The sequence below is a fragment of the Aedes albopictus genome, chromosome 3, assembly GCF_035046485.1.
Source record: "Aedes albopictus strain Foshan chromosome 3, AalbF5, whole genome shotgun sequence".
NCBI classification, from domain to species: domain Eukaryota; kingdom Metazoa; phylum Arthropoda; class Insecta; order Diptera; family Culicidae; genus Aedes; species Aedes albopictus.
Genome location: NC_085138.1, coordinates 55828818 through 55854966, shown reverse-complemented (window position 1 = coordinate 55854966; position 26149 = coordinate 55828818). Strand labels below are relative to the sequence as shown.

Below are 26149 nucleotides of genomic sequence, written 5' to 3'. Positions count from 1 at the left end.
GCAGCAGCAGCAGTTAGTGTTCGACCGTGGCATTTTTTTATTTCATTGCATTTTCTCTGTGTCTCTCTTACTCACTTCCGTGCTCTTCCGGATCCGAACCGATGATGATGGCCATCGTCAGCTGCGACTATTTTTAATGCAACTGGGTCACAGGACTCCGACATTAACATGCGGATTGTTTCCGTTCGATTGGACCCTAGTTTATTCGGTGAGTCGGAATTTCGTTGTTGTTTTATTTTTTACTGTGTTGTGTATTGCCTACGTCCTTCTCGAAGGACGACGACCATTGTGTAATTGGAAGCTGTGCGTGATTTTGTATGACTGACTTTGAAAGGGATCCTGTATGTGCATTTTTTTTTCGTTGCTGCTCGTGCTTACTGGAGCGAAGCAAAAATCGAGAGTGAATCAGAAATTGCTGGTTCATTTTTTGGGGGATTAAACAAGCTCATTTCGATTGCAATCGACATTGTGCTTCGAGAGCTATTTGTGCATCCCCTGGAATGGCAGCACCGCGATTGAAAAAATCTGAATGATTTTTGACCTGATATCTGGAAACGACATGTGCGTAAACAACTTTGTTTTTTTTTTCGGAAAATCATGACGCTGCAAAGGGAAAGGCTTAGGGGAGCAAGTTAGTAAAAACTGAAAAAGTTCTTGGGGGCCGTTCATAAACCACGTAGACTTTTTGGTGGGAGGGGGGGGGGTCTGGCCAAAGTCTACGCTCCATACAAATTTTCAAAATTTTGTATGGACAAAAGTCTACGAGGGGGAGGGGGGTCTGAGATGGCCAAAATTTGGTCTACGTGATTTATGAACAGACCCTTGTTTTAATTGAAAGCCTAAACAATGATTTCATGGTGGCCTAAAGTTGATTTAGGATTATGTGGGACTTATGATGCGACGACCAGCAAGTTCAATTCGGGAAAACATCCTTTTGCATATAAAACAAACCAAATGATCCATAAACAAATGCGCAACGATCCATAAAAAATATCATTTCATGGGGTCTTGTAAGCAATTTTATTGCTCTTTTCGCATAAACTATGGATCGTATTGCACTTTTGTATGGATCATTACTGCTTTTTTAGGGATTTTCAGTTCAATTCTGTGGAACATGCAAATATATGTTATGGATCGTTTCGTATTTGTTTAAGGATCGTTTTTGTGGTTTTACTGGTACAAAAAAAGTGCTGCCGTTCAATTCACTCTTCTTCGGTGAGTCCAGAGAGTCGGCAAACCTTGTGAAATGCGATTGACAGGGATTTTCGCGAGAAAGCCGTACACACTCAGTTCACAGAGAACAGACATCCAGGCTAGAACAAATTTCATTCGGAAAGTTGTGTAAGGATTTGAATCTTTACTTGAGTAAGGTTGCAAACCAATACACGATGACAACACTAACGCCACCAAACACCATATTGTCACAGTCAGTGGTGAATTGAAACATTTCAAGTGGTGAATTAAATTTATATGGGAAATTTACCGATTGCAGCGCCACGCTATTGCCACTTGAGTTGCCGATTTCAAATGGCCGTTAAATTCCTTACACAGTTTCGGAACTGGACTTGGATGTCTGTTCTCTGTGCTCAGTTTTATTTCACGAGCTTGGTTGTGCAAATCTCGGTTTCTGAATTTTAACTGAGACTCAGCTAACAAGATGGTTGGTTGCTTGGCAACATGGCGTGTTATGCTGATTCTCGGCAGTTGCAAGCTTAAAATCTCAAGAAAACATTTAGATGACTTTTCGGCTGTCCAAAATTCGACATTCGTAAGCCGAGATTCGGCATTCTAAATTAAGTGTGTAAAACTACCCATCAAGGTATTATCAGCAGTCACAAGAAGACAACACTGTCGGTAGACCATATAGAGTTTCTATATTAATGTGAAAGCTTTGCTCTTACATGTCAGTGAAACGTGGTGTGTATCACTGGAGAACATTCAAAGCCAAAAGATGTCCATCGAAAAAAGATAGATGTTCTACGGGGTATGACTGGGTTTACGTAAAACTTGGTATTTTTTTTTAAAAAGACAATTACACCGTCTTCGACCTTGCGGCCTCTACAGACTGAACAATACTAACATTTGACAACGGACATCACATATAACACCCAGTGGCCCAGTAGAGAATTTTTCGTTTGACGAAAAGTTTTCCCCGACTGGAGCGGGAATCGAACCCACACTCTGAGGCTTACGAGACACCTAAACGACTGACGCCGCTAACCGCTCGGCCACGAAGCCCACAAAGGATTACTCCCATCCCGGCCAGCACGAACAGAAGTGTTCCCAAAGTGCCAAGTGTTGTGACTCGAACTGTGTACCCACCCACCATTTCAATCGAGGTGCTAGGGTCCAATGAAACAAGTGCGGTGCAGAGAAGAAAACGACATTCCGCCGTGTGATCAACACGAATTGATAACAAGTTGATTCACATCGAGCCCTGATGAAGATCCCAACCACAGGATCGAAACGTTGGCAATGATCTAAAATAATCAACGCTTTTCTGTGACTGAAAGCCGAAAATACCAAGTTTTACGAAAAAAGATAGAAGTTGCGTGGCCTGGTGTCCGTGAGGATCACACGTTCGCTGTGTATGCGGATGGTTATGGGTACAATTCCCAGTCGCGCCGCCTAAAAGCTTCTCGTCAAGCCAATACAAATTGTCGATTTACTATGAACCTCCTCTGAGCACATGCTGTTATCCACAAAAAACTAACACATCACTGGCGATGAAAGATTGACTAAACCGGCCAGATTTAGGAACGCACTTCTGTCCATCGGGTGATCTAGCGACTCTTTGAATCATCATCCCAGGATCACCTTCGTGTTGAGTCGTCGAATCTCCAAATCTCTCGCTCTCGGTGCGGTATGTCCCCACATGTATCTGTAGTACTCCACTGTTGCACCACAGGTATCGAACACATCCATATAAGTACGAAGTATTGACGACTGGAACATCTACCGTGGACAGTTTCATGGGGGTAGGCAGGGGAGCCGGAACTACAAGAAGTTTCATCAAGTATTTCTCCAAGAGTATCACTTCAAACTTACCATAGAATTTCTCCACACAACAAACTTGGATTGCTAAATTTTGTGATGTTTATTCATGGAAAACAAAAACAACCAGTCAAGTTTTTCAGTTTTGCCAAAACCGGTTCCTCATACTCGGTAAGTAGGCCTTGACCAGGCTAGACGGTCTTTTTCTACTTGACAGATTTTCCTGCGCTTTAAATATTTTTTCCTATTACAGGTTTTCGAGGATTGAAATCAAAGACGATTGAAGCAATTTTCAAGTTTGGACTATTGTGCAGATACAGGAGAGGAGTAGCAGCTTTCAAGCATACTTTGTGAGGATTGCGTTTGGGCAGATTTGTGCGGATTGCATTTGGGTGGATTTGTACCGTGAATTTCGTTGCAAGTTGAAGATTTAGTCGACAGTTTACTTTTGAGTGTTACACAAAACCATAAGTATACTTTTTATTTTTTTTAGTTTTTTAATCTTTACTGTAGCTTATAATTTTATTTCACAACAATTCTATTTAATTGATTGCTTGTTAAGATTTCATTATGGAAACTGATGATAGTGAGGGGGGGTCAAAAGAAAACATAATATTAGCCGAAACCCCTTCGTTGGTGAAACCCTTTCGTGTGAAAGTTTACCCATCCAATTTTAAGGGTCCTTTTGTTGTCTACTTCCGTAAAAAGGAAAGACCCATTAACGTTTTACTGATTTCCTCTGAGGTTTATAAAAAATACAAATCCGTCAAAGAAATCAAAAAAATTGCTTTGGACAAATTACGTGTGGTTTTTGGATCTCGAGATGAAGCCAATGCTCTTCTAGAGTCCAAACTTTTTGCCAATTCCTACCGTGTGTACGCGCCATGTGATGCATGCGAAATAAATGGAATTATATATGATGAATTTTTGGATTGTGAGGATGTAATTAATCATGGCTCAGGCTTTTTTAAGAACCAATCCATCTCTCCAGTTGGAGTTTTGGATTGTGTTCGTTTGTCAAAATTAACTTTTGACGGACATAGTTCAAAATATGAACATTCGGATTGTATTAAAATAACATTTTCTGAATCTGTACTTCCGGACTATGTAAAAATAAATGAAGTAATTTTTAGCGTGAGACTTTATTATCCAAAGCTCATGCACTGTGATCGATGTCTTCTTTTTGGACACACTTCCAATTTTTGTTCAAACAAACAAAAATGTTCAAAATGTGGGGAAGCGCATTCCACATCTGATTGTGACAAACAGTCGGATAAATGCATTTATTGTAAACAAAAACACAATTCTTTAAAAGAATGTGTTGTTTATATTGAAAAACAAACAAAATTTAATCAAAAAATTAGGAACAAAAATCATGTTTCGTATGCTGAAATAACAAAATCGAATGACATTTCTACTCCCAATTCATTTGAAATTTTACCAGATGATGAGGTTGGATCATCTGTTAATTCAAACAATTTCGTTTATAAACCTCCTATTAAAAGGAAAAAAACATTGAATAAATCATCTAGTAATCAACATAATTATTCTGAACCTCAACCATCTACTTCTTTTGATGTAAATTTTCCTCCTCTTAGTACTTCCGTTTCTACTAAAAATATTCCAGGTTTTAGAAAAATTGAATCTGATCAAATTCCAAACAATAATGATCAAACTTCGAACAGTACTTCTAATGAAAACACTAATAATTCTATTTTGGGAATTTTGGAGGAGTTAGTCGACTTTTTGGGAATGAGTGAATTTTGGAAAAAAATTATCAAATTGATTTTACCCTTTTTGGCTTCTCTTTTGGAAAAACTGAATACATTTGGACCCCTTATTTCTTCCTTTTTCTCATCGTAATGGCTTCCAAAAATAACAGAGATGAGCTTCATATTCTACAATGGAATTGCCGTAGTGTTATTCCAAAAATTGATAGATTAAAAGCATTGTTAGCAAATTATGATGTAGACATATTTTGTTTAAATGAAACATGGTTAGTGCCTTCTAAATTTTTTCGTATTCCAAATTACAATATAATTCGTAAAGACAGGGAAATTGCATTTGGAGGGGTTATGATTGGGATTCGGAATGATATTGAATTTAAATACTTGGATTTAACATTGCAAGTTCAATCACAGATTGAATTTACTGCTGTTTCGATTAAAAAAGGAAAATATAATTTTTCTATTGTTTGTTTATATATTCCTCCAAGTGTTAGTTTTTCTTTGGATCAAATTAGAGATATATTGCAACAAATTCCTACTCCATTTTATATATTAGGTGATTTCAATGCCCATAACTTTGCTTGGGGTAGTGACAAAATTGATGGAAGAGGTTCATTAATTATGGATTTGATTGATGAATTCAACTTAAATATTCTCAATGATGGTTCATTTACTAGGGTTGCTGTGCCACCTAGTAATCATTCGTGCATTGATTTATCACTTTGCTCGAATAATTTGACTTTGCCATCTTCTTGGTCAACTATCAATGATCCAAATGGCAGTGATCATTTACCTATTTTGATTCGAATGCACATTCCCATTCGAAATAAACTTATTAACGAAACATGTGTTTATGATTTGTGCAAAAATGTAAACTGGTCAAAGTTTTCTGATTTAATATCTATTTATGTTATTAATAGTGTGGATTCGGATTCACCAATAGACAGTTATAATAGTTTTTCAAAATTATTAATTGATAGTTTGCGTAAATCTCAAACTAAAACAAATGTTTCGAGTACTCTTAGAAGACAGCATCCTTCTTTTTGGTGGGATAATGAGTGTTCCAATGCATTGAAAAATAAATCCAATGCTTTTAAACATTTTCGTAGATCAGGCTCCAGAGATAATTACTTACTGTATCGTAAAGCTGAAGCTCAGTTTACCAGGCTTACTAAATTCAAAAAGAGAAATTATTGGAAAAATTTTGTAGAAAATCTGGACAGTGATACTTCATTGTCCACTTTGTGGTCTGTAGCACGAAATTTAAGAAATTTTAATTCTAGTGTTCCTACTGTTCTAGAATATTCAGAAGAATGGATTGAAAATTTTGCTTCAAAAATATGTCCCGACTTTGTTGCTCCTTCCAAAAATTATAAAACAAAATCATTTAATTATTTCCCTGAGCTTTGTAATCCATTCTCTTTGGCTGAGTTTAATTTGGCTTTATCTATTACCAAAAATACAGCTCCAGGTATTGATAACATAAAATTTATTGTTTTAAAAATGTTGCCTGATGAAGGAAAACTTCATTTACTTTCAATTTATAACAGCTTCTTACTTCAAAATATTATTCCTCGCGAATGGCGCTTCATCAAAGTAATAAGTATTCTTAAACCTGGTAGAGATCCTTCATCAGCTGACAGTAGAAGACCTATCAGTTTGTTATCGTGTTTACGCAAACTAATGGAGCGAATGATCTTAAATCGCCTTGAATTTTGGGCTGAAGAAAACAACATTTTTTCTCCTTCTCAATTTGGATTTAGACGGGGTCGTGGTACGCGTGACTGTGTTTCGCTTTTAGCTACGCAAGTTCAACTTGCATTTAACCAAAAACAAGATGTAGTTTCTACTTTTCTGGATGTCTCTGGAGCTTATGATTCTGTTCTAATCGATTTGTTGTTCAATAAAATGAATAATTTGAAAATTCCAAACATAATTTCAAATTTTTTGTATAATTTATTCTCATTCAAAATTATGCATTTTTTCCATAATAATTCTCCCAAAATAATACGTTATAGTTATTTTGGCCTTCCACAGGGATCATGTTTGAGTCCATTTTTATACAATCTATTCACTAGTGAAATGGCATCCATTATTCCTAATGGTTGTTATTTGCTTCAATTCGCCGATGATAATGTTCTTTCCATACGTGGAAAAAATAGAGATGTTATTGAACATTTTATGCAATGTGCCTTGGATAATTTGGATATGTGGGCTCATGAAAATGGATTTACATTTTCAGTTCAAAAAACAAAATTTATTTTATTTTCTAGAAAACATTCGCCCATAAGCATTAATTTATTTCTCAATGGACTTGAAATAGAACAAATTGATGAGTATAAATATCTTGGTATTTGGTTTGATTCTAAATTAAATTGGAACACTCATATTATATACATACAAAAAGTGTGTTCAAGAAGAATTAATTTTCTTCGTACAATTACAGGTACATGGTGGGGTGCAAATCCTTCTGATTTGATAACACTATATAAAACAACTATTCGTTCAGTAATGGAATATGGTTGCTTTACTTTTGGAAGTACTGCGCAAACTCATTTTTCCAAACTTGAAAAAATACAATACCGTTGTTTGAGAATTTGTTTAAAACTAATGAATTCCACTCATACTCAATCTGTTGAAGTTCTTTCTGGTATTATCCCACTGAAAATTCGTTTTCAGGAGCTAAACTGCAAATTTTTGATAAATTGTTTTGCAAATAATCATCAAATCATAAGCACTTTGGAGTCGTTATACCAAATTAATCCTACTAATAGAATATTGGATTCCTTTATTCATTGTTCAAATCAAGATCTTTTACATGTGCATTCGAATGGGTTTTATGATTTCAAATTAAACATACATACATATGAACCATTAATTGACTTGTCCTTATTTTATGAATTGCGACAAATACCAAAGCTTGAACATTCGAAATTTGCAAATTTACTATTTAAACGTAAATTTGATGGATTCAACCCTACACAAATGTATTTTACAGATGGCTCTCTTATTGATGGCACCGCAGGTTTTGGAATATATAACTTATTTTCAGCTCATTTTTATAAATTACAATCTCCGTGTTCTGTTTTCATAGCAGAACTCATTGCTTTGTATTTTACTTGTAACATGATCAAAGATTGTCCGCCCAATTTTTATATAATATGCTCTGACAGTTTCAGTTGTCTGAGTGCTTTGAATACTATCAAATTCAATTTCAAATCACATCATATCCTGTTGATGTTGAAACAAATATTGTTTGATTTGCATTATGAAGGATATGTTATTAAATTTGTTTGGGTTCCTGCTCATTGTAATATTTATGGCAATGAACAGGCGGATCTATTGGCAAAATTAGGGGTTTTGCGTGGACAAATTTATCATCGTGATATATTTCCTTCTGAATATTTTCCCAATCTGAGAAATTATTCTCTAAATGCTTGGCAAATCAATTGGAATTCTAGTGATAAAGGGCGATGGTGTCATTCAATATGTCCCAAGGTGAATCATTTTCCTTGGTTTAAAAATGTATCTGGGAGTAGAAATTTCATTTGTGCTTTTTCGAGATTGATATCCAATCATTATATTTGTAATAGTCATTTGTATCGTATCAACATTGTAGATTCAAACTTATGCGAATGTGGCTTATCGTATGAAGACATTGATCACATTATAATTAATTGTTCTCGGTTTATTGCACCGAGGAAGATATTATTTGATAACCTAATTGCAGCAGGTTTTTCAATTCCTGTATCTATACGGGATATTTTGGGCTTAAAAAATGAACATATATTAAAACTTTTGTTCAAATTTCTAAATGAGATTGCCTATTTTGTTTGATACTGTTCCCCTTTTTTTTTTGGTATTCTTTATTTTCAGCCTTGAAGATTCGTTTCTGATGACCCCCTGACCCCTCCCCTCCCCCATTAGGATTTCTGGATTTCCGGAGACTCGTTTTACGGTTTGGCATGATGTCCTCTTTCAAGATAGCGGCTCCGTTATGGTTCATTGCCGTGTGAGCCTTTAGTTTTAAGTTATTTTTGTAATGTTTTTTGAAAAGAAAAAGAGGTTTTGTGCCTCTTTGAGAAAGATTTCGTTTTTGAAAATGCCGAAATCACTCAAAGGGGTTTTTCCCTCTTTCTAAATTGCAAGTTAAAATAAACAATAACAATAACAATAAAACCGGTTCCGATAGGGAAAACAAGAACTTTTGTTTCAGGGTTTGTTTCAGGAATTCCTCTCATAATTGCTTCAGAAATTTTCACAGATACTTCTTCAAGGATGCATCGACGAATTCCTCTAGGAATTTCTCCTGAGATACTGATGATGGCCAACATGTTTGGGATTAGCAACATTTTTTTTTTCTCGATCAAAAAAGTTGAACAAGCTGTAAATGTTCATAGAGTGCATCAAAAACTTCAAAATTTTGACTGCTTGCAAACTATTACATGTGCATCAGTGGTACAAATTTGGCTTCGATTGATTAATCTTCTGTGTTCTCGTAAAATACTATTTTAGACAACTAATTTTTGAACTGTCAAGTTAACGAAATTAGTGAATCAAATTTTAATGAAAATTTGAGACTATTTATGCACTCTATGAAAAATTACTGCTTGTTGTACTATTTTGAGAAATAAAAACAGATGCCTATCCCAAGCATTTCAGCCACTCCCTGTATTCTGCAAGAATATCTTCAAGAAATAATTTCAGAAAATTTTACCAGAAATTATCCAAATTAATCCAGGAATACCTTAAAAATTTTTGTTCAATCAAAATCTTTTGGGAATTCGATCAAAGAGTGCTGCAATTATTCATCCTGAAATTATTACAGACATGGATTCCTTCAGATTTTTTATTCTAGATATTTCTACAGAAATTCTTCCAGGAATGTATTAAGAAAGCTTGCCGGGGATTTCTTAAGAAATTCCTCATGGGATTGCTTCCGGGCTTCCTGATATGGTTTCTTCAGGGATTCCTCCATGTTTTCCTCCAGAAATTGCTCCAGTGATTCACCCGAGAATTTCCTCTGTGATTCTGTCAAGAACAACTCCCGGAATTACTTTAAAAAACCCTCCAAAGATTTTCTCAGGATCTCTTTTAAGTATACCTTCTGGAATTCATTCCGGAATTCCTCATGGAATTAATCCAGCACTTCTTCAAGGAAATGTTTAGGAATTCCCTCAGGAATTCTCCTTGATATTGCTTCCGCACATCCTTCTGGGGATCCTTCGGGAATTCCTCCGGGGATTTCTTCAGGAACTGCTACAGGGATTCCTCAAAGAGTTCCTCCACGAACTCTTCTTAGGATTCCTTCAGGATTTCTCCAAGTATTCCTTCTTCGATTTCTTCTCCTGGAATTCCTCGAGGGATTTACTCACTATTCTGTGATACTTTCAGAAGTAACTCCAGAGATTATGTTAAAAATTCCTCCAAGGATTCCCCTAGAAATTCTTCTTAGGTTTCCTTCAGGAACTCCTCCTAGATTTTTTCAGGAACTCCTCTAGGAATTAAACCTGTGCTTCCTCCAGGAACTGTTAAGGGATTTCCTTCAAAAATCTCCTTGGAATTGTTTCCGGGGCTCCTCCTGGAGTTTCTTTTACAACTCCTTCAGGAACTGCTGCATAGATTCATCAAGGAGCTCTTCCACGAACTCTTCCAAGGACTCCTACAGGATTTCTCCAAGAATTCCATCTGCGATTTCTTCAGGAAATCTTCCTGGGATTCCTCCAGGAATTTTGCCAGGGATTGATCTGGGAATTACTGCAGGGATTCCTTCAAAAAAATCTTCAGATATGCCTCTAGAGATTCCTCTAGGAATTCCCCCAGAAATTTCTCCAGTGATTCTTCTAAAGATTCCTCCAGGATTTCTCTAGAGATTCCTCCGGGAATCGCTACAGGCATTCCTCTAGGATATCTTCCAGGGATTTTTCCAGGAATTGCTCCAGGGATATCTCTCAGGAATTTTTGCATTCACCTGAGAATTCCTTTTGTGATTCTTTCAGGACCAAATCCAAGAATTATTTTAAAAGTTCCTCCAAATATTTCCTCAGGAACTCTCCTTAGGATCCCTTTGAGATTCCCTCCTTGTATTCTTTAAGGAATTCCTCCAGGAACTAATTTAGTACTTTCTCCAGGAACTGTTTAGGAATTTTCTTTGGAATGGCCCTTGAAATTGCTTCCAAAACGCCTTCTGAGGTTTTCAGGAATTCTTCTAGGAATTTCTTCAGGAACTGTTGCAGAGATTCCCAAGGAGTTCCTCCCCGAACTCTCTTAAGGATTTCTGAAGGATTTTCCAAGAATTCCATCTGTGATTTCTTCAAGAATTATTCCTCCACGAATTTTTAAAGAGATCCCTTCAGACATTTCTTCAGGAATTCCTCCAGGAATTCTTCCGGGGATTCCTCTGGGAACTGCTGCAGGAATTCCCCTAAAATTCCTCCAGAAATTCATCTAGGAATTTCTTCAGGAACAACATCAGACATTCTTTTAGTATATCCGCCAGGGATTCCTCCAGGAGTTCCTAGTGAAATTCTATTGAGGATTCCTCCATGCATTACTTCAGGACTTTCTCCAGGTTTTTTTTTCTGGCGTTTTTCAAGAATTTCTCAAGAGATTCCTCCAGGAATTCCTTCAGGGATTCCTCCAAGAATTCCACCAGGAATTTCCCTAGAAATTTCTAAAGGAATTTATCCAGAAATTCTTCAAGGGGTTCTTCTAAGGATTTTTTTTTTCAGAAAATCCAACAAGGATTTCTTCAGGGATTCCTTTAGGAAATCCCCCAGGAATTCCTCCGAAAAAATCTTCAAGAATTACTTCAGGGATTCCTCCAAGAATCCCTCCTGGAATCCTCCTGGCCGTCTTCCAATCATTTATTGAGGCATTCTTCCAGGGATTCTTTCTTGAGTTCTCGCAGGAATTCCTCTGGGTATTTCTCCAGGAATTGCTTCAGGAACTCTTCTACGAATTCCTCCAGGAGTTCACCAGGAGTTCTTCCAGGAGTCCAACAATTTCTTCAGGAAATCCGTCAGGGATTTCTTAAGAATTTCTTCCAGAATTTTCTCTAGGAGTGCCTTCTGGAATTTTTCAGTATTTCCTCCAGGAATTGCTGCAGGCATTCTTCCAGTGATTTCTCTATGAATTTCTCTAAGTAGTTCCTCTAGGAATTCTTCTACAAATTCCTCCAGGAATTTCTCAAGGGATTTTTTCAGAAATTTCTTCAAAGATTTCTTTCAGTATTCCTCTTGAGATTCCTCTAGGAGTTTATCCATTAGTCCTTCAAGAGTCCATCCAGAGATTTTTACAGGAATTCCTTCAGAGAATCATCCGAAAATTCCCACAGGAATATCTCCAGGATTTTATCCAGGCATTTCTCCAGCAACTCCTCCAGGAGTTCCTCCTGGAATTACTCTGGGATCTTTTTAGAAAATCCTTCATGAATTCTCCAGGAATTGATTCGGTGCTACTTTCAGAAATTTTGCCCGCAATTCCACCAGCAATTTCTCCAGGAAATCCTTTACAGATTCCTTCAGAAATTCGTCCAAGATTTGTTTCAGGAATACCTTCAGGAATTTTTCAGAAATTGTTCCAAGCATTCCTCCAAGGATTCCTCCAATGATTTCTCCAGGGATTCCTCCAAGAATTTCTGCACTAATTGTTCCAGTGGCTTCCCCAGGTATGCCACCAGAAAAAAAAACTTCGAATCCCTCCAGGAATTCCTTCAAGGATTTTCCCAGGAAATACGCCTGGAATTTATCAAGCGTTTTTTTTCAGACTTTTCTGCAGGGATCCTGCCAGAATTCTTCTGGAGATTTCTCCAGGAATTCCTCCAGGGATTTCTTCAGGAATTCTTCCAGAGAAATCTCCAAGAATTCAATAGGAATTTCTCCAGGAATTTGTCCAGAAGTTTCTCTGGAATTTCCAGGATTCTCTCTAGATATTTTTCCAGGAATTGCTTCAGGGGTTTCTCCAAGAATTTCTCTATGATTTCTTCTAGGAATTTCACAACTGATTTCTTCAGCAACTGTTCTAAGGATTCCTCCCAGAATTCATCCAGGAGTTTTACCGGGTATACTTTCAGAAATTCATCTATGGATTTCCTTCAGAGAGTCTACAGAATATCCCTCAGGCATTCCTGAAGGAGTTCCTCAGGGATTCATCCAGTCATTTCTTCTGGGATTTTTTCAGGAATTCTTTCACGGGTTGCTCCAGGGATTTCTTCCAACACTCACTGATTTGTTAAGAAATTTTTCTCAAGTTTTGTTCAAAAGTTCATTCAAGAGTTCCTTCAGAAAATTCGGAAATCTTTCAATCATTTTTTCCAGGGATATACCCAAGAATTTCTCCAGGATTACCTGAAGATATTTTTTTAAACTAATTCAAGAATTTCCAGAGGATCTCCTCCAGCACATTGTATTGGAAGATAATTTCAAAAGGATGCATACAGGAACCTAAAAAATATCCAATGATATTCCAGCAGTTTCTTTAAAAGTTAGCCTAAGGATTGCATCAGAAATTCTTACAATAAGCGATATAATAAGCCCTCCAGGGAATCTTTCAAGCAACACGCATGTCACAAAGAGTCACGGCAGCGCGGATTTTGGTTGCCCAGAAGTCATTGTGACTTGCTTTAAATATATAAGTACTAATATGCTAAAAGTGCTTACAGACATTTCTCCAGGAATTCACCCAGAGAAGACTTTTTTGGAATTCTCCCAGGGATTTCTCTCGGAATTTCCCTAGGAAATGCACCAGGAATCTCTCTAGGAAGACCTTCCTAAAATCCTCCAGATATTTATTTTTGAATAAATTTCAGAACTTTTTTTTTCCAAAAATTTCATTATTTGAGAGTTTTCCGGAATTTTCTCCAGGCATTGATTTCAGGAATTCTCACTGGGATACCACGAGAACTTCCTCCAGTGATAGTTTCAGGGCTTTTACGAGTATACCTTCAAAAATTCTTACAAGGATTCTTTCGGGAATACGTTAATTGATATTTCTATACGATTATGCTCTGAGATGAGTATATACAGTATGCAGTATATTAAAACAATCTTTAGGGAGATTTCGGCAATGATGAACTCGGAACAATACAACAGAAGGTTTATTTTTAGAGGAATAGAGATCCAGGGCATTCCAAGCTTGCTAATAAGCATAGACAAACTGGATGAATAATTTCTGAAAGAACTCCAGTCAGTCATTGAAGACATTATAAAGACATTTTCAAAAAACCTTCGGATGGGTTTCCATTATGTTCCAGTGGATAAAAATGTTGAAGGAAAAATTTGAAGAAAATTCAGAATTAGTCCTCAAAAGAGTTCGTAATTACCTTAAGACTTCAGCTATAATTTCTTACGAAATGTGTTCTAGATATAAACATAAAAAAATGAGAAGAAAAAATGCGGTTGTCGATATGCTACGTGATTTCTATCCAGACCAACTCCCGTTTCCCGGGAAAGTCCAATTCCCTTTTAACATCAATGTTCGGTGTTACATTTTAACAGAATGTTAGTTGTACTTTTCCAAGTAGTTTACCCAAGATAGCGGCGCTTATAGTACAGCATTGAGATAACACAATTGTATATAAAATCACCGTTCTTAAACCACTCACTTGAGTTCATTCATAACAGTCAGCGCCAACATCATGGCACTTAAAGCAGTAATTTGCTCAGTTCTGATCCACGCGATACTAGCTGTAGCTGGGAAGATAGCGGATGAAGGCACTTATCGTGATAGGAACACTTCACCCGATAGTATCAATCTGTCGTTCGACAACTTGCCGAAGACTGCGAATCAGAACAGAAGATTTATCCCTCAGACGTGTCAGAATCAATCATCTGGAATTCAACCCGTTCAACCGCAGTTCGGATACAACGAACCGTACCTAGTGGTATGCGATCAGAACTACTCCGGGGGAGGTTGGACCGTCATTCAAAATCGCTTCGACGGTGCAGTGAACTTCTATCGTGGTTGGGAGGCGTACGAGAACGGTTTCGGAGACTTGTTTGGGGAGTTCTGGTTAGGTTTAAAAAGAATCCACGAGCTAACCTACGCCAGGCATCACGAGCTGCGCATTGTGCTGGAGGACTTTGATGGCAACACGGTATGGGCTCGGTATAGTGACTTTTCGGTGGCAGGTCCAGAGGAAAAGTACAAAGTTAAAAGTTTGGGCAAATACACCGGGACTGCGGGGGATTCGTTTCAGACGGTTCTGAATCAGTATTTTAGTACATTGGATGCGGACAATGACGAGGTGCCGGACGCAAGCTGTGCCGTGTTGTATCAAAGTGGATGGTGGCACAAGAATTGTCATTCAAGGTTGGACTTGGAATACCTTCTAAAGTTAACATGTTTAACTTTTTTTTTTATTTCTTACAGCAATTTGAACGGTTTGTATCTGCCAGGGCCACAACAAGTATACGCAACGATGATGTGTTGGAAAGATTTCAGAGGATATTATTATGGTTTGAAAAGTTCCCGAATGATGATCCGGGTTGTTGACAAAACGATTGTAGTATAAAAAATACAAGGAACGGAAGAAGCTGTCTGAAATATGAACAAAAATAAATAAAATGTTTTGATACATCAGCATATGCATCAGCATTCCATACGTACTCCCACGGCATTGTACTGGAAAATTTTTAGTAAGAAGATTCAGAATATTACCAATTGATAAATAGATAAATGAATTTGTGAAAAAATGCGTTCTGGTGAGATTCGAACCTACGACTTTGTATTCGCTAGACCGGCGCTATAACCAACTAAGCCACAGAACAGACAACGACTCAGCGGTTAGCCAGCGAATAGGCTTAGACCAAATTTGAAACTACAATTAGTGCTCTGGAATTGGTTCAGGGAATCCCGTCGCAATAATAAAAATGAGTCAAACCCATGCTTGTGAGTGTAGCACACAAAATTGCGGCTTTTTTGATAACCTGCTGAACGGCTGGCTCGAAAATAGGCACAGATCACATGATGATGATGATGATGATGATGATTGTGTACCCACCATCAGCGCAAGGATTACCTATGGCTGCAGAATCATACCGTAACGGAATGATCTACCTGATGGTTTGTTGTAGCAGGGTAAGCTAAATTCACTGGAGACCTTCGGAAAACAACATGATAATTGTTATCTCGTGACAAAGTCTGGCCACCCCACGAACATTTGCCCGGAAACCAGTTCATTTAACTTCCTTAGGCTACCCCTCCGAAATCCCCATATATGTCATGTTCAAATATAAAAAGTAATAATAAGGAACGAACTCACCGGGTAATCCTGACCAGCTGGTTTTCTATGTTTGGCTTTGGTCTAAGCATGCAAACGGTCCAACCATATTAAATGTGCACTCGTTCACACCACTCGCTGATTCTCCGATCGTCCATCGAAGAATCCGAAAAAAAATACATAAGCGAGAATACCCGACGCACTGAAAAACAATCTCTTGGATACTAGCATTTCCGAACTCGGAATAACGACGAACACGAGCACCACGATGCGGGCAATGTGGTCTCTTGCCTCCGAGCCATCGTCGATCGTTTACACAAAGTGCGAACAAAAAACATAAAGGAAAATACGAAAACGCGGGAACGACGAAATGCGGTAAGTTTCAGCCTCCGCGCCCTGCTTGTCACTGACGACCGTCGACCTTTCACCATCAGCGTTCCACTCAAGTACGAACTAAAACACAAAGAAAAATGCAAAAACGCGGTAAAGACGAAATGCGGCGTGTTTCAGCCTCCGCGCCCTGCTTGTCACTGAAAAAAAAATAGGCACAGATCACATTTGTGAAAACTGGTAGTGTTCCGGGACCAGGTGCGAGTGTCCCACCATAAGTGGTCAAACATGTAAATGAATCAAAACAATGCTTGCAGCACACCAAAACGCGGTGTTTTCGATTGCCTAATAAACGGTTAGTAAGAAAATAGGCTCAGACCATATTTGAGCCCCCGGTAGTGTTCTGCAATCCGTTCCGGGTGTCCCACCGAATATAGCAAAATTTAAAAGTGAACCAGAACCATGTCAACTTGCGGATTTTTCGGTAACCTGATGTATTACACCACTTAAAATAAAATTTTCTTCGGCGGCTAGTTTTACCCGCTGATGGGCACTAGGATACTCTATGCCCAAGGAAGTCAAGGGAACTGTCTTCACGAGAAGTTTCTGGACCGATCCTACTAGGGATCGAACCCGTAACTCTCAGTGCGGTCATTCTGAATACTCGTACGCTTACCGTATCGGCTAGATGAACCAACAATAAGTTTCGCCGAAAGATGCAGGGATAAGGACGGAGGCCTCTTGATGGACGGACGTGAGGTGATCGAAAGGTGGAAGCAGCACTTTGATCAGCACCTGAATGGTGTGGAGAATGTAGGGAAGTAAAGGATGCCATTCACCAGCTCAAAACCAACAAAGCAGCTGGTTAGGATGGTATCGCAGCTGAACTCATCAAGATGGGCCCAGAAAAGTTGGCCACCTGTCTGCATCGGCTAATAGTCAGGATCTGGGAAACCGAACAGCTACCGGAAAGTGGAAGGAGGGGATAATCTGCCCCATTCACATCATTTGGAATGTGAGAACTTCAGAGCGATCACCATTTTGAATGCTGACTACAAAGTGCTATCCCAGATCATCTTCCGTCGTCTGTCACCTAAAACGAATGAGTTCGTGGGAAATTATCAAGCCGGCTTCATCGACGGCCGGTCGACAACGGATCAGAACTTCACCGTACGGCAAATCCTCCAGAAATGCCGTGAATACCAAGTCCCAACGCATCACCTGTTCATCGACTTCAAAGCGGCATACAACTGTATCGACTGCGCAGAGCTATGGAGAATCATGAACGAAAACGGCTTTCCCGGGAAGCGACTCCTGGTTGTCTGGGATAGCTGGTCTGGCGATACTGGAGTAGCGTCTACGGATTTACCCTATTTCAATTTGAACGAAAAGCCACGTTAAATTTCATCAGAGTCGAAATCAAAAACTGGGGTTCGATGGCATTCCATACCAAAGGACGTCATGAATATTCCCATTACTTACGAAAAGATCCTGAATCGACCTGGAATCGATCTCCGTAAGATCTTGACGAATATCCGTGTGTTTATCACTTTTGACTTGGGTTATATGGGACTGATAAACTACCACCTACTTATTAAAAGAGTTCAAAATACATTTATATTCTAAATTCAATTAGTTAAATTATGTAGATTAGATTTTTATTCACAATAGAATTTCCCAAAGCTTTGCCTAACCTGTTTCATTTCAATTCTGCTCTACAGGACTTTCAAAAAGCTGTTTTTTTTTTTGCAGACTTCCCTACCTTGCAGCATCACATTCAACAATCTAGTGACACTCTCACTGCCCACCCTCGCACAAACGCGTGTTTGAACGTTTGTTCATTTAAATTTGGATCCATTCAAGTGCACTGGAACGTGATTGATTGATTCTTTGTTTTGATTGATGAGCGGCTGCTCTTGATTCCGTTTGTTTCTCAGCGAATTGAGCTTTTTTTGCGAACCCCCAACATTTTTTCCCACCACCCACCAGCAATGATGGCTGAGTAGGGCGAGCGGCATTCCAGAGGGACGATGAAAGGCTCCGTTTGTCCCTTTGTTGCCCCCTCGCAAATTTAACAGTTGACCTACGATTGGACCGACCATTTCGGATTAATTCCATTGATGGAATCTGTTTGTTGGTTCCCGTTTTCCCTTTTTTCCGGATATACATTGAAGAAATCAAACAATGCAGAAATGGATTGTTGACTGCACTGATTAAAATTGATGCTACGTGCCTCGCAGGGGACGCGCAAATTTTCCTTGTTTGTTAATTTACACTGTTTAATTTTCGGTTCTTTATTTGCAGATATTGGCCACGTCCACCACGTACTTGATCATACTGATTCAATTTGAAAATTCCCGATCCGATTGAAGATTCCATTTCCAGGGAATCTTGTTAATAAATCATTACACAGTAATTTACCTAATTCTACGTGCTTAAGTGCACTGCACCGCAAGACCAGATAGGAACCAATATGCGGACGTCCAGGCTGGATTGTAAAAGGCAACACGTAGTGTCCCACATCTCCTCATCTCTATCCATCGCACAAGTTTAATCAGGTGGCCCCACAGAAACGTTCCAACCCACGGGTGAATGGTACTGCAGCACAGATCGTTGATGCAAGTTGAACTCTGTTTCAACTGGGTGCACTTTTCAATTAGCATAAATAATAAACACCGCACCAACCAACAGCCAGCGACCTTATAAGCTTGTCTCCCTAAGGCTCCTGGAGCAGCTCGGTGGATGGGTGGTACCTTGGTATGGAACCCTAACGTGATAGCGTCGAACTACTTTGCATAATCCGCGAGTGGGCCACCGGCACCACTGGGAACCGAGAACCAGGATAAGCTTCCGGCACACTAGAGATCCAGACTGTAGTGGAACGAACCCACGGAGAATTTCCAACGCACAACACAGGTAGAGTGGATATTTTGGCAGTACGCATAAACAAAATAGGGTGATTTGCATTTAGAGTGGGTCCGGTAGAATAGTTTAGATGAGTTAATTGTTCGAGAAAAATATAAAGCTCTAGCTAACACTTCTTTCTTTGACTGGATGGAATCAACGACCCGTGCAATATGGTTTTCTAGTTGCGTCTACATGTGGTTCAGGAGAAGACAACAGCGATAATGGCTAGGTGAGTGGTCGTAATATAAACAACGATTCAACATCAATATCGGCACAAAACATAAAGGGGCTAGTAAGAGTCCGGTGCTACCTATTGAAAGCAGTGGCTTTATTTCCCCAGCAAGAGACGAAAAATGATTAAAATTTGTTCTGTTAGCTTGCCATGTCTTCAAGTTTTCTCTTGGATATTGGTCATTAAATCGACAAGCGTAATTAGTGATCTCTCATAATATTATGAAATCCCACTGACACCCATCCCACTGACGCATCCGAAATCCATTGAAACCCCCAGAAACCTCTGAAAATCTTCTGAAACCACAGAAATCCGCATTACCTAATACCTTCAGGAGCTCCCCTGGAAGGTCCTTAAAACTCCAAAAACTCCTTACGAAATGTCTCTAGTAATTCGTTCCGAAATTCCTCCTTTTGATATTCCTCCGCAAATTCCCTTGGTATTAGTATTTTTCTTCAGACATTCCTCCCGTGGTTGCTCCAGAAATATATTCCAATATTCATTCCTCTAGGAGTTCCTTCTGTAATTCCTCTGGGGAGCTCCATCTGAGTTTCTTCTTGGGATTACTTCAGAAGTTTTTTCTAGATTTTTTCCAGGATTCCTTCTGGGACTTCTGGGGCTCCTTTCATGACTTCGGCAATCCTCCAGGAATTGTTCCCGCGATTCCTTCCGGGAATTCTTACTAGATTTGGCCAGGAATTTCTTTGAAGTACAGTATTGTTCCGTTTTTATCACGCCCCTTTTCAAAAATGCTTTAAAATATTCTACAAAATCTATATGCATATTTAATATGTTTAACGTTGCAAATCGCGCCTTCAACATTTATCTTGAAGAAGAGGGGGAACTCTTGTTATCAAATGTAACAGCAAATGAATGAAAAATAGAAGACTGATGCGCGGAGGCCGTGATAAAATCGGAACATTACTGTAATATCTCAACAATTTCTTTTGGAATGTCTTCAGAAGTTTTACCTGAGCGTTCCAGAAGGAATTCCTGAAAAAAAAACAAAATCCTCAGAAGAAACTAAAGAGGTAATTTCTTACAAAACTAATAGAGGAATTCCATAAGAAAATTCTCAACGAATTCCTGTAGAAACTTCACAAGGAACTCCTCGGGTAACTCATTGAAAAAATCTCTTGACCAGGGTCGTGCAATTTCGAAAGGAAAACATGACGTACGACGACTGTAGCAAATCGTTTCCCATGCGAACGGACTGCTGTGATGCTTCATCTCTCACCCAGCAACACACTCGTTCGTTGTTGCTACAGAAACAAGTGTGTATGAAACATGGGATGATACACTTGGATTTTCGTTTCATTTATGAGTCATTGAAATACTTCAACATGCTAAAAACACTATTTAAACCACATTTTTAAATAGTGGTGCACGCCAATAGAATGATAATTATGTTTTATGAAAGAGGATAACAAATTCGACCACTTAAATCCAATTAACCGGCGCCCGTAACCATTGAGAGACTAGCGCGCACCAGTGATACACTAATGCTCTGACGGGTGAAGCACAAGCAATGCGACCGGGTGGGAGACTACCGAGTGCTACGATGAGTGGAAAAGTTTTTTTAACGACGGAGTCATTAGAAAAATGTATGAAACACTTGAAGTGACTCATTCAAATGTTGCATGAAAGTGTATCATTGAAACGAAATTGTACGCTCCTGCTCTTGACGCTTCTTTTGTGCACGAGACTGCCAGGAGGACTCCAAAAAAGAGTTCCCATAGGCATTATACCATGCAGTTACTGAAAAAAAAATCCGGAACGACAATCTGCAAAAATCCCGGAAGGAGTTCCCGGGGAATGCCAGAAGCAGTTTCCGTAAGAATCCCATAAGGAGTTCCTGAAGGATTCTCGGAAGAAGTTCTTGGGGCAATCTTGGAAGCAGTTCCCGGAGGGAGATCCTGGAAGATTTCCGGAAGGAGTTCCAGGATTAAAACCGGAAAGAGTTCTTGGAGAAATCTCGGAAGTAGTTCCTGAAAATCCCGGAAGCAGTTCCCAAAGGAATCCCGAAAATGTTCCCAAAGGAAAACCGGAAGGAACTCCTAGAGGAATTCAGAAAGGAATGAACTAGGAGGAATGCAAAAAGCAGATCCTAGAAGAACTCTGGAAGAAGTTCCTGTGGTAATATCGGAAGGAATCACCGATGCAATTCCGGATTAAAGAAGTACCTGGAGCAATTCCGGAAGATATTTTTGGAGGATTTCTCAAAGGATTTCACATATGTATCTCAAAATTTCTTCTAAAACAACTTCTGGAGGAATTCCGGAAAAGTCTTTGGTGATATTCCTAAAAGAATCCCATAATAAACACTTGATCTAATCTCAGGAAAAAAAATATTGTGGAATTCCAGAAAGAACCATGGAAGAAACTCATAGAAGAACACCTGGAAGGATATTACAAGGAACTTCTGGAGGTACTTCAGAAAGAATTCCTTGAAAAACCTCTGAAAGAATCTCTGGAAGAAACCCGGGAGGAATCTCAAATGGAATCACGGAAGAGTCACTGGGGAAACTTTTGAATCCTAATTTGTCTCCCAGACGAATTCCACAAAAAAAACTCCTGGAGGTCCTGAAGTCCTGAAAATATAGAGAAACCACGAACGGAATTCCTGGGGGAATTCCAGATGGGATGCCTGAGGAATTTAAAGAGCAGGAATAACTTCGCGGTTGCTCCACAAATTTGATCTAGGGCTTCTACGAGAATTTATTTTATGATTTCCAAGGAGTTCTGGATGAGATTCTTCCGAGGGTTTATAAGATATTCCTTTCGAATTTCACTTTGGTGTTCTTTCAGGAGTTTCTTCTAAAATTTCTAAAAAGGTTGCATCTGGAATTCCTTCAAGAGGTCTTGCCAGAACACCTCCAGATATTTTTTCTGAAATTTCTCAAGAAATAGCTTTTGAGATTACTTCAGGAGTTCCTAGATTCCAACGAAATACCTTCCGAAATATCTCTACAAATAAATTCCGAGCCGGGGCCTGTAGCGTAGTGGCAACACGTTCACTTCATAAGTGGATGGTCATGGGTTTGATCTCAGCCCCGGCACTTGCAATTTTTCGTCAGTTGCTCTTCCCCCCGAGAGCAGCTGACACCTGACCCTCTTCTGAGCATATGCTCTAACGGACCTGGAAACTTGGATATCGGCTAACAGCAACTCATAATGGACCCCCAATCAGACTGGAGAAGGAACAAGAGCCAAACATCAACATCCTCGTGCTCATCATTCTACCCATGAACAGGGTAGAAAAATAACAGCAGCATAACGGCAATCAGTTCGATATGTGTAGTAAAATTAGACTACAATACACACTGTAAAAAGTGTAAGTGCAGCCGCTGAAAAAAATGAATTCCGAGATTTCTCCAGGAATTCTTCCTAGGATTACCCAAACAATTTTTACTGAGATTCCTCCAGGTATTTCTTCCGTGGTTTCTTTGTAAATTTATTCTAGGATCCCTCTAGGAGTTTCTTCTGTGATTGCTCAGAGAGATCCATCTGAGATTTATTTAGGATTCTCGAGGAATTTCAAGAAATTTCAAGGAGTTTAAGGAGCTCCGGGAATCCTCCAGATCGCAAATTCAAGGTTTTGTAATGGTTTCTCTTAGAATATATTGAGAAGTTTTTTTTACTCCCAGAAGGTATTCTTTTATTTTCTTAAAATTCAAAAAAAAAAATCACCCAGAATATATCTAGGATTCTTCCAGAAACTCCTTCCAAAATTTCGTCAGGGTTTCTTTCCAGGAATTCCAGGCGAGATTCCTCCCGGAGTTGCTTCTGGAATTTCCTAAGGCATTCATTGCGAAGCCCTTCCAGAAATCCTACACGAACTTCTTTCAATATTCCTCTTAAAACTTCTACGGGATTCCTCAAGGAGCTCCTTCAGGGATTCTTTCAGGAATTACTTCTGAGGTTGTCTCAAGAATTTCTTTGGAAACTCTTCCCGGTATTCCTCTAGAAACTCCTGGCAACCCTCCAGGAGTTTATTTGAGAATTCTTCCAGGAGTATTTTGAGCAATCTCTGCACCAGTTTTTGTTGGTGGAATTCCTCATGAAGTGCCTACAAGATTTCCTTGAGGAAATACTTCAACAAGATCCTTCTGGTTTTAGCAAGCTATCTCGAATGGAATTTCTGGAGAATAACGGAACTCCTTGAGAAATTCCCAAACAAGCATTTCCTACTGCTGCACTATCAAAACAGAACTAGAAATCATGTATTGCCAATGATATCTATGATTGGCAATGGCAAATGTCACCACAAAATGATTTTGTGCGTGAGTGGGATTAAATTGCAATGCTTGTGAGTTGATTCGATCACGTACGAGTTTGAATCTCTATCCCAAAAAAAATAACGTCAACACAGATCGGAAGAAGAGGAGGTGACGTTCCTTAAAATTCCAAAAAAATCACCCGGGATATCTTCTGGGATTCCTCCAGAAACTCCTTCCAACATTTCGTCAGGGATTCTTTCCAGGAATTTCAGGCGAGATTCCTCCCGGAGTTGCTTCTGGGATTTCCTAAGGAATTCACTCCAAAGTCCTTCCAGAAATCCTATACGAACTTCTGTCTGTATTCCTCTTAAAACTTCTACGGAATTCCGCAAGCAGCTCCATCCGGGATTCTTTCAGGAATTACTTCTGAGGTTGTCTCAAGAATTTCTTTGAGAACTCTTTCCGGCATTCCTCCAGGAGTATTTTGAGCAATTTCTTCACCAGTTTTTGTTGATGGAATTCCTAATGAAGTGCCTACAAGATTTCCTTGAGGAAATACTTCAACCAGTTCCTTCTGGTTTTAGGAGGCTATCTCGAATGGAATTTCTGGAGAACACCGGAACTCCATGAGAAATTCCCAAAAAAGCATTTCCTACTGCTGCACTATCAAAACTGAACTAGAAATCATTTATTGCCAATGATCTCTATGATTGGCAATGACAAATGTCACCTCAAAATGATTTTGTGCGTGAGTGGGATTAAATTGTAATGCTTGTGAGATGATTCGATCACGTACGAGTTTGAATCTCTATCCCCAAAAACGTCAAGGCAGATCGGAAGAAGAGGAGGTGACAAACTGGAGAAAAAGAAGACCATCCTCGCGAGTCTTGTCTCAGGATGCAATGAATATGTACATATATTATTGCGCATTTCCCACCTCACTGGACCCCTTTCGCAGTTAGTATAAGCGCCGGATCGTGAATAAAACTGCGATTTTGCATCGAATCGTTTCGATGAATTCTACGCAATTATTTAGCGCCTTGTAATGCATAAATGCGCAGAAGACACCAACACGATTCGATTGAAAATCGCAGTTTTATTTACGATCCCACACTTATAGTTACTGCGAAAGGGATCCAGTGAGGTGGGAAATGTGCAATATTTCTATCATGTTTGCATTAACTCGGAATCATGACATTTTTGTAAATTAAATATGGGTCATTCCATATGAATTGACCGAGAAAAAGTGGAAACGTGTTATCGACCATCGCGGATTTTGACCAAATTTTGTTGGAATGTTTGTTCAAATGGAGGATGTTAAAATTGTAAAAAATGAATTTATGATTCTTGCTTGATAATTTGATTTGATACAAAAGTTCTCATGTAGATTCTTATAATAAAATTAAAATGTCTGGCAACACTTTCGTCAACCTTAATGTTTACATAGGTAGAATTTCAATTGAAATAAGGATTAAAATACATAAATTTTAAACTTTAGCAATTTATTGTTATCCATTCTAATAAATCCATAATTGATAAACTGGCAACACTGTCATATTATTATTTTTACATAGTTTTCTATTCTCCTTGGTCTAAATCAGCCCAAATTACGTTTAAAATGCATCGAATAATGTTTTCTTAGCGAAACTTGTAAATGGGACTTATTTTATATATTAGAGAAAAACGGGTTTCAAGCCTAAAAACGCTGTATCTCTGGAACGGCCAAAAAGACCTCGGGGAGTTAAGCTTTTTCGATTGGAAAATGCCTGATAAACACGATGAAATCAAAATTTTTGAAATCAAAATATACTCATTCGACGAAAAATCGCTTTTAAATTTTAAAATTGAAAAATAACATGTTTGGCAACACTGTATCGAAAAAATAATATTTTTCCTGGATTCCTCCAACAATTTTCTTCAAAAAAGCCGAAGGCCACAAATGTGTATATGTTATAGGTTCAAAGCTATAAATTAAGAAAAGGAAGGGAAAACTTGGATTTTTCTTGTATTGGCAAAGACGAGGGGTGCTGCCACGGACCGAGGGGTGATCCGATCGGCACCAAAATTTGGATTTTTTCTTCCTCCATTTGAACAAACATTCCAACAAAATTTGGTCAAAATCCGCGATGGTCGATAACACGCGGTGTGTACACTTGGTGTGGAATGACCCATATATTTTGTACTATTATCTTCTTCTTCTTCTTGGCGTAACTTCCTCACTGGGACAAAGCCTGCTTCTCAGCTTAGTGTTCTATGAGCACTTCCACAGTTATTAACTGAGAGCTTCCTCTGCCAATGACCATTTTGCATGTGTATATCGTGTGGCAGGCACGAAGATACTCTATGCCCAAGGAAGTCAAGGAAATTTCCTTTACGAAAAGATCCTGGACCGACCGGGAATCGAACCCGTCACCCTCAGCATGGTCATGCTGAATACCCGTGCGTTTACCGCCTCGGCTATATGGGCCCTATTATAAAACTTATGAATCCATACAAAAATACCAGGGTTCATTTGAAT

At 38.9% G+C, this 26149-nt stretch overlaps 1 protein-coding gene and 1 long non-coding RNA gene across 2 annotated transcripts; both read left to right on the top strand.

Moving 5' to 3' along the window:
- Nucleotides 1-55: 55 nt before the first annotated feature.
- On the top strand, nucleotides 56-19339 carry LOC109426964 (uncharacterized). The gene is made up of 2 exons (XR_009998853.1): nucleotides 56-208; nucleotides 18577-19339. It is a non-coding gene; the product is annotated as an uncharacterized LOC109426964 (long non-coding RNA).
- On the top strand, nucleotides 14335-15305 carry LOC109426996 (ficolin-2-like). The gene is made up of 2 exons (XM_019702555.3): nucleotides 14335-15032; nucleotides 15093-15305. Exons 1-2 carry the CDS (start codon nucleotides 14359-14361, stop codon nucleotides 15232-15234), a joined length of 816 nt encoding a protein of 271 aa, XP_019558100.3. The 5' UTR covers nucleotides 14335-14358; the 3' UTR covers nucleotides 15235-15305.
- Nucleotides 19340-26149: the final 6810 nt, after the last annotated feature.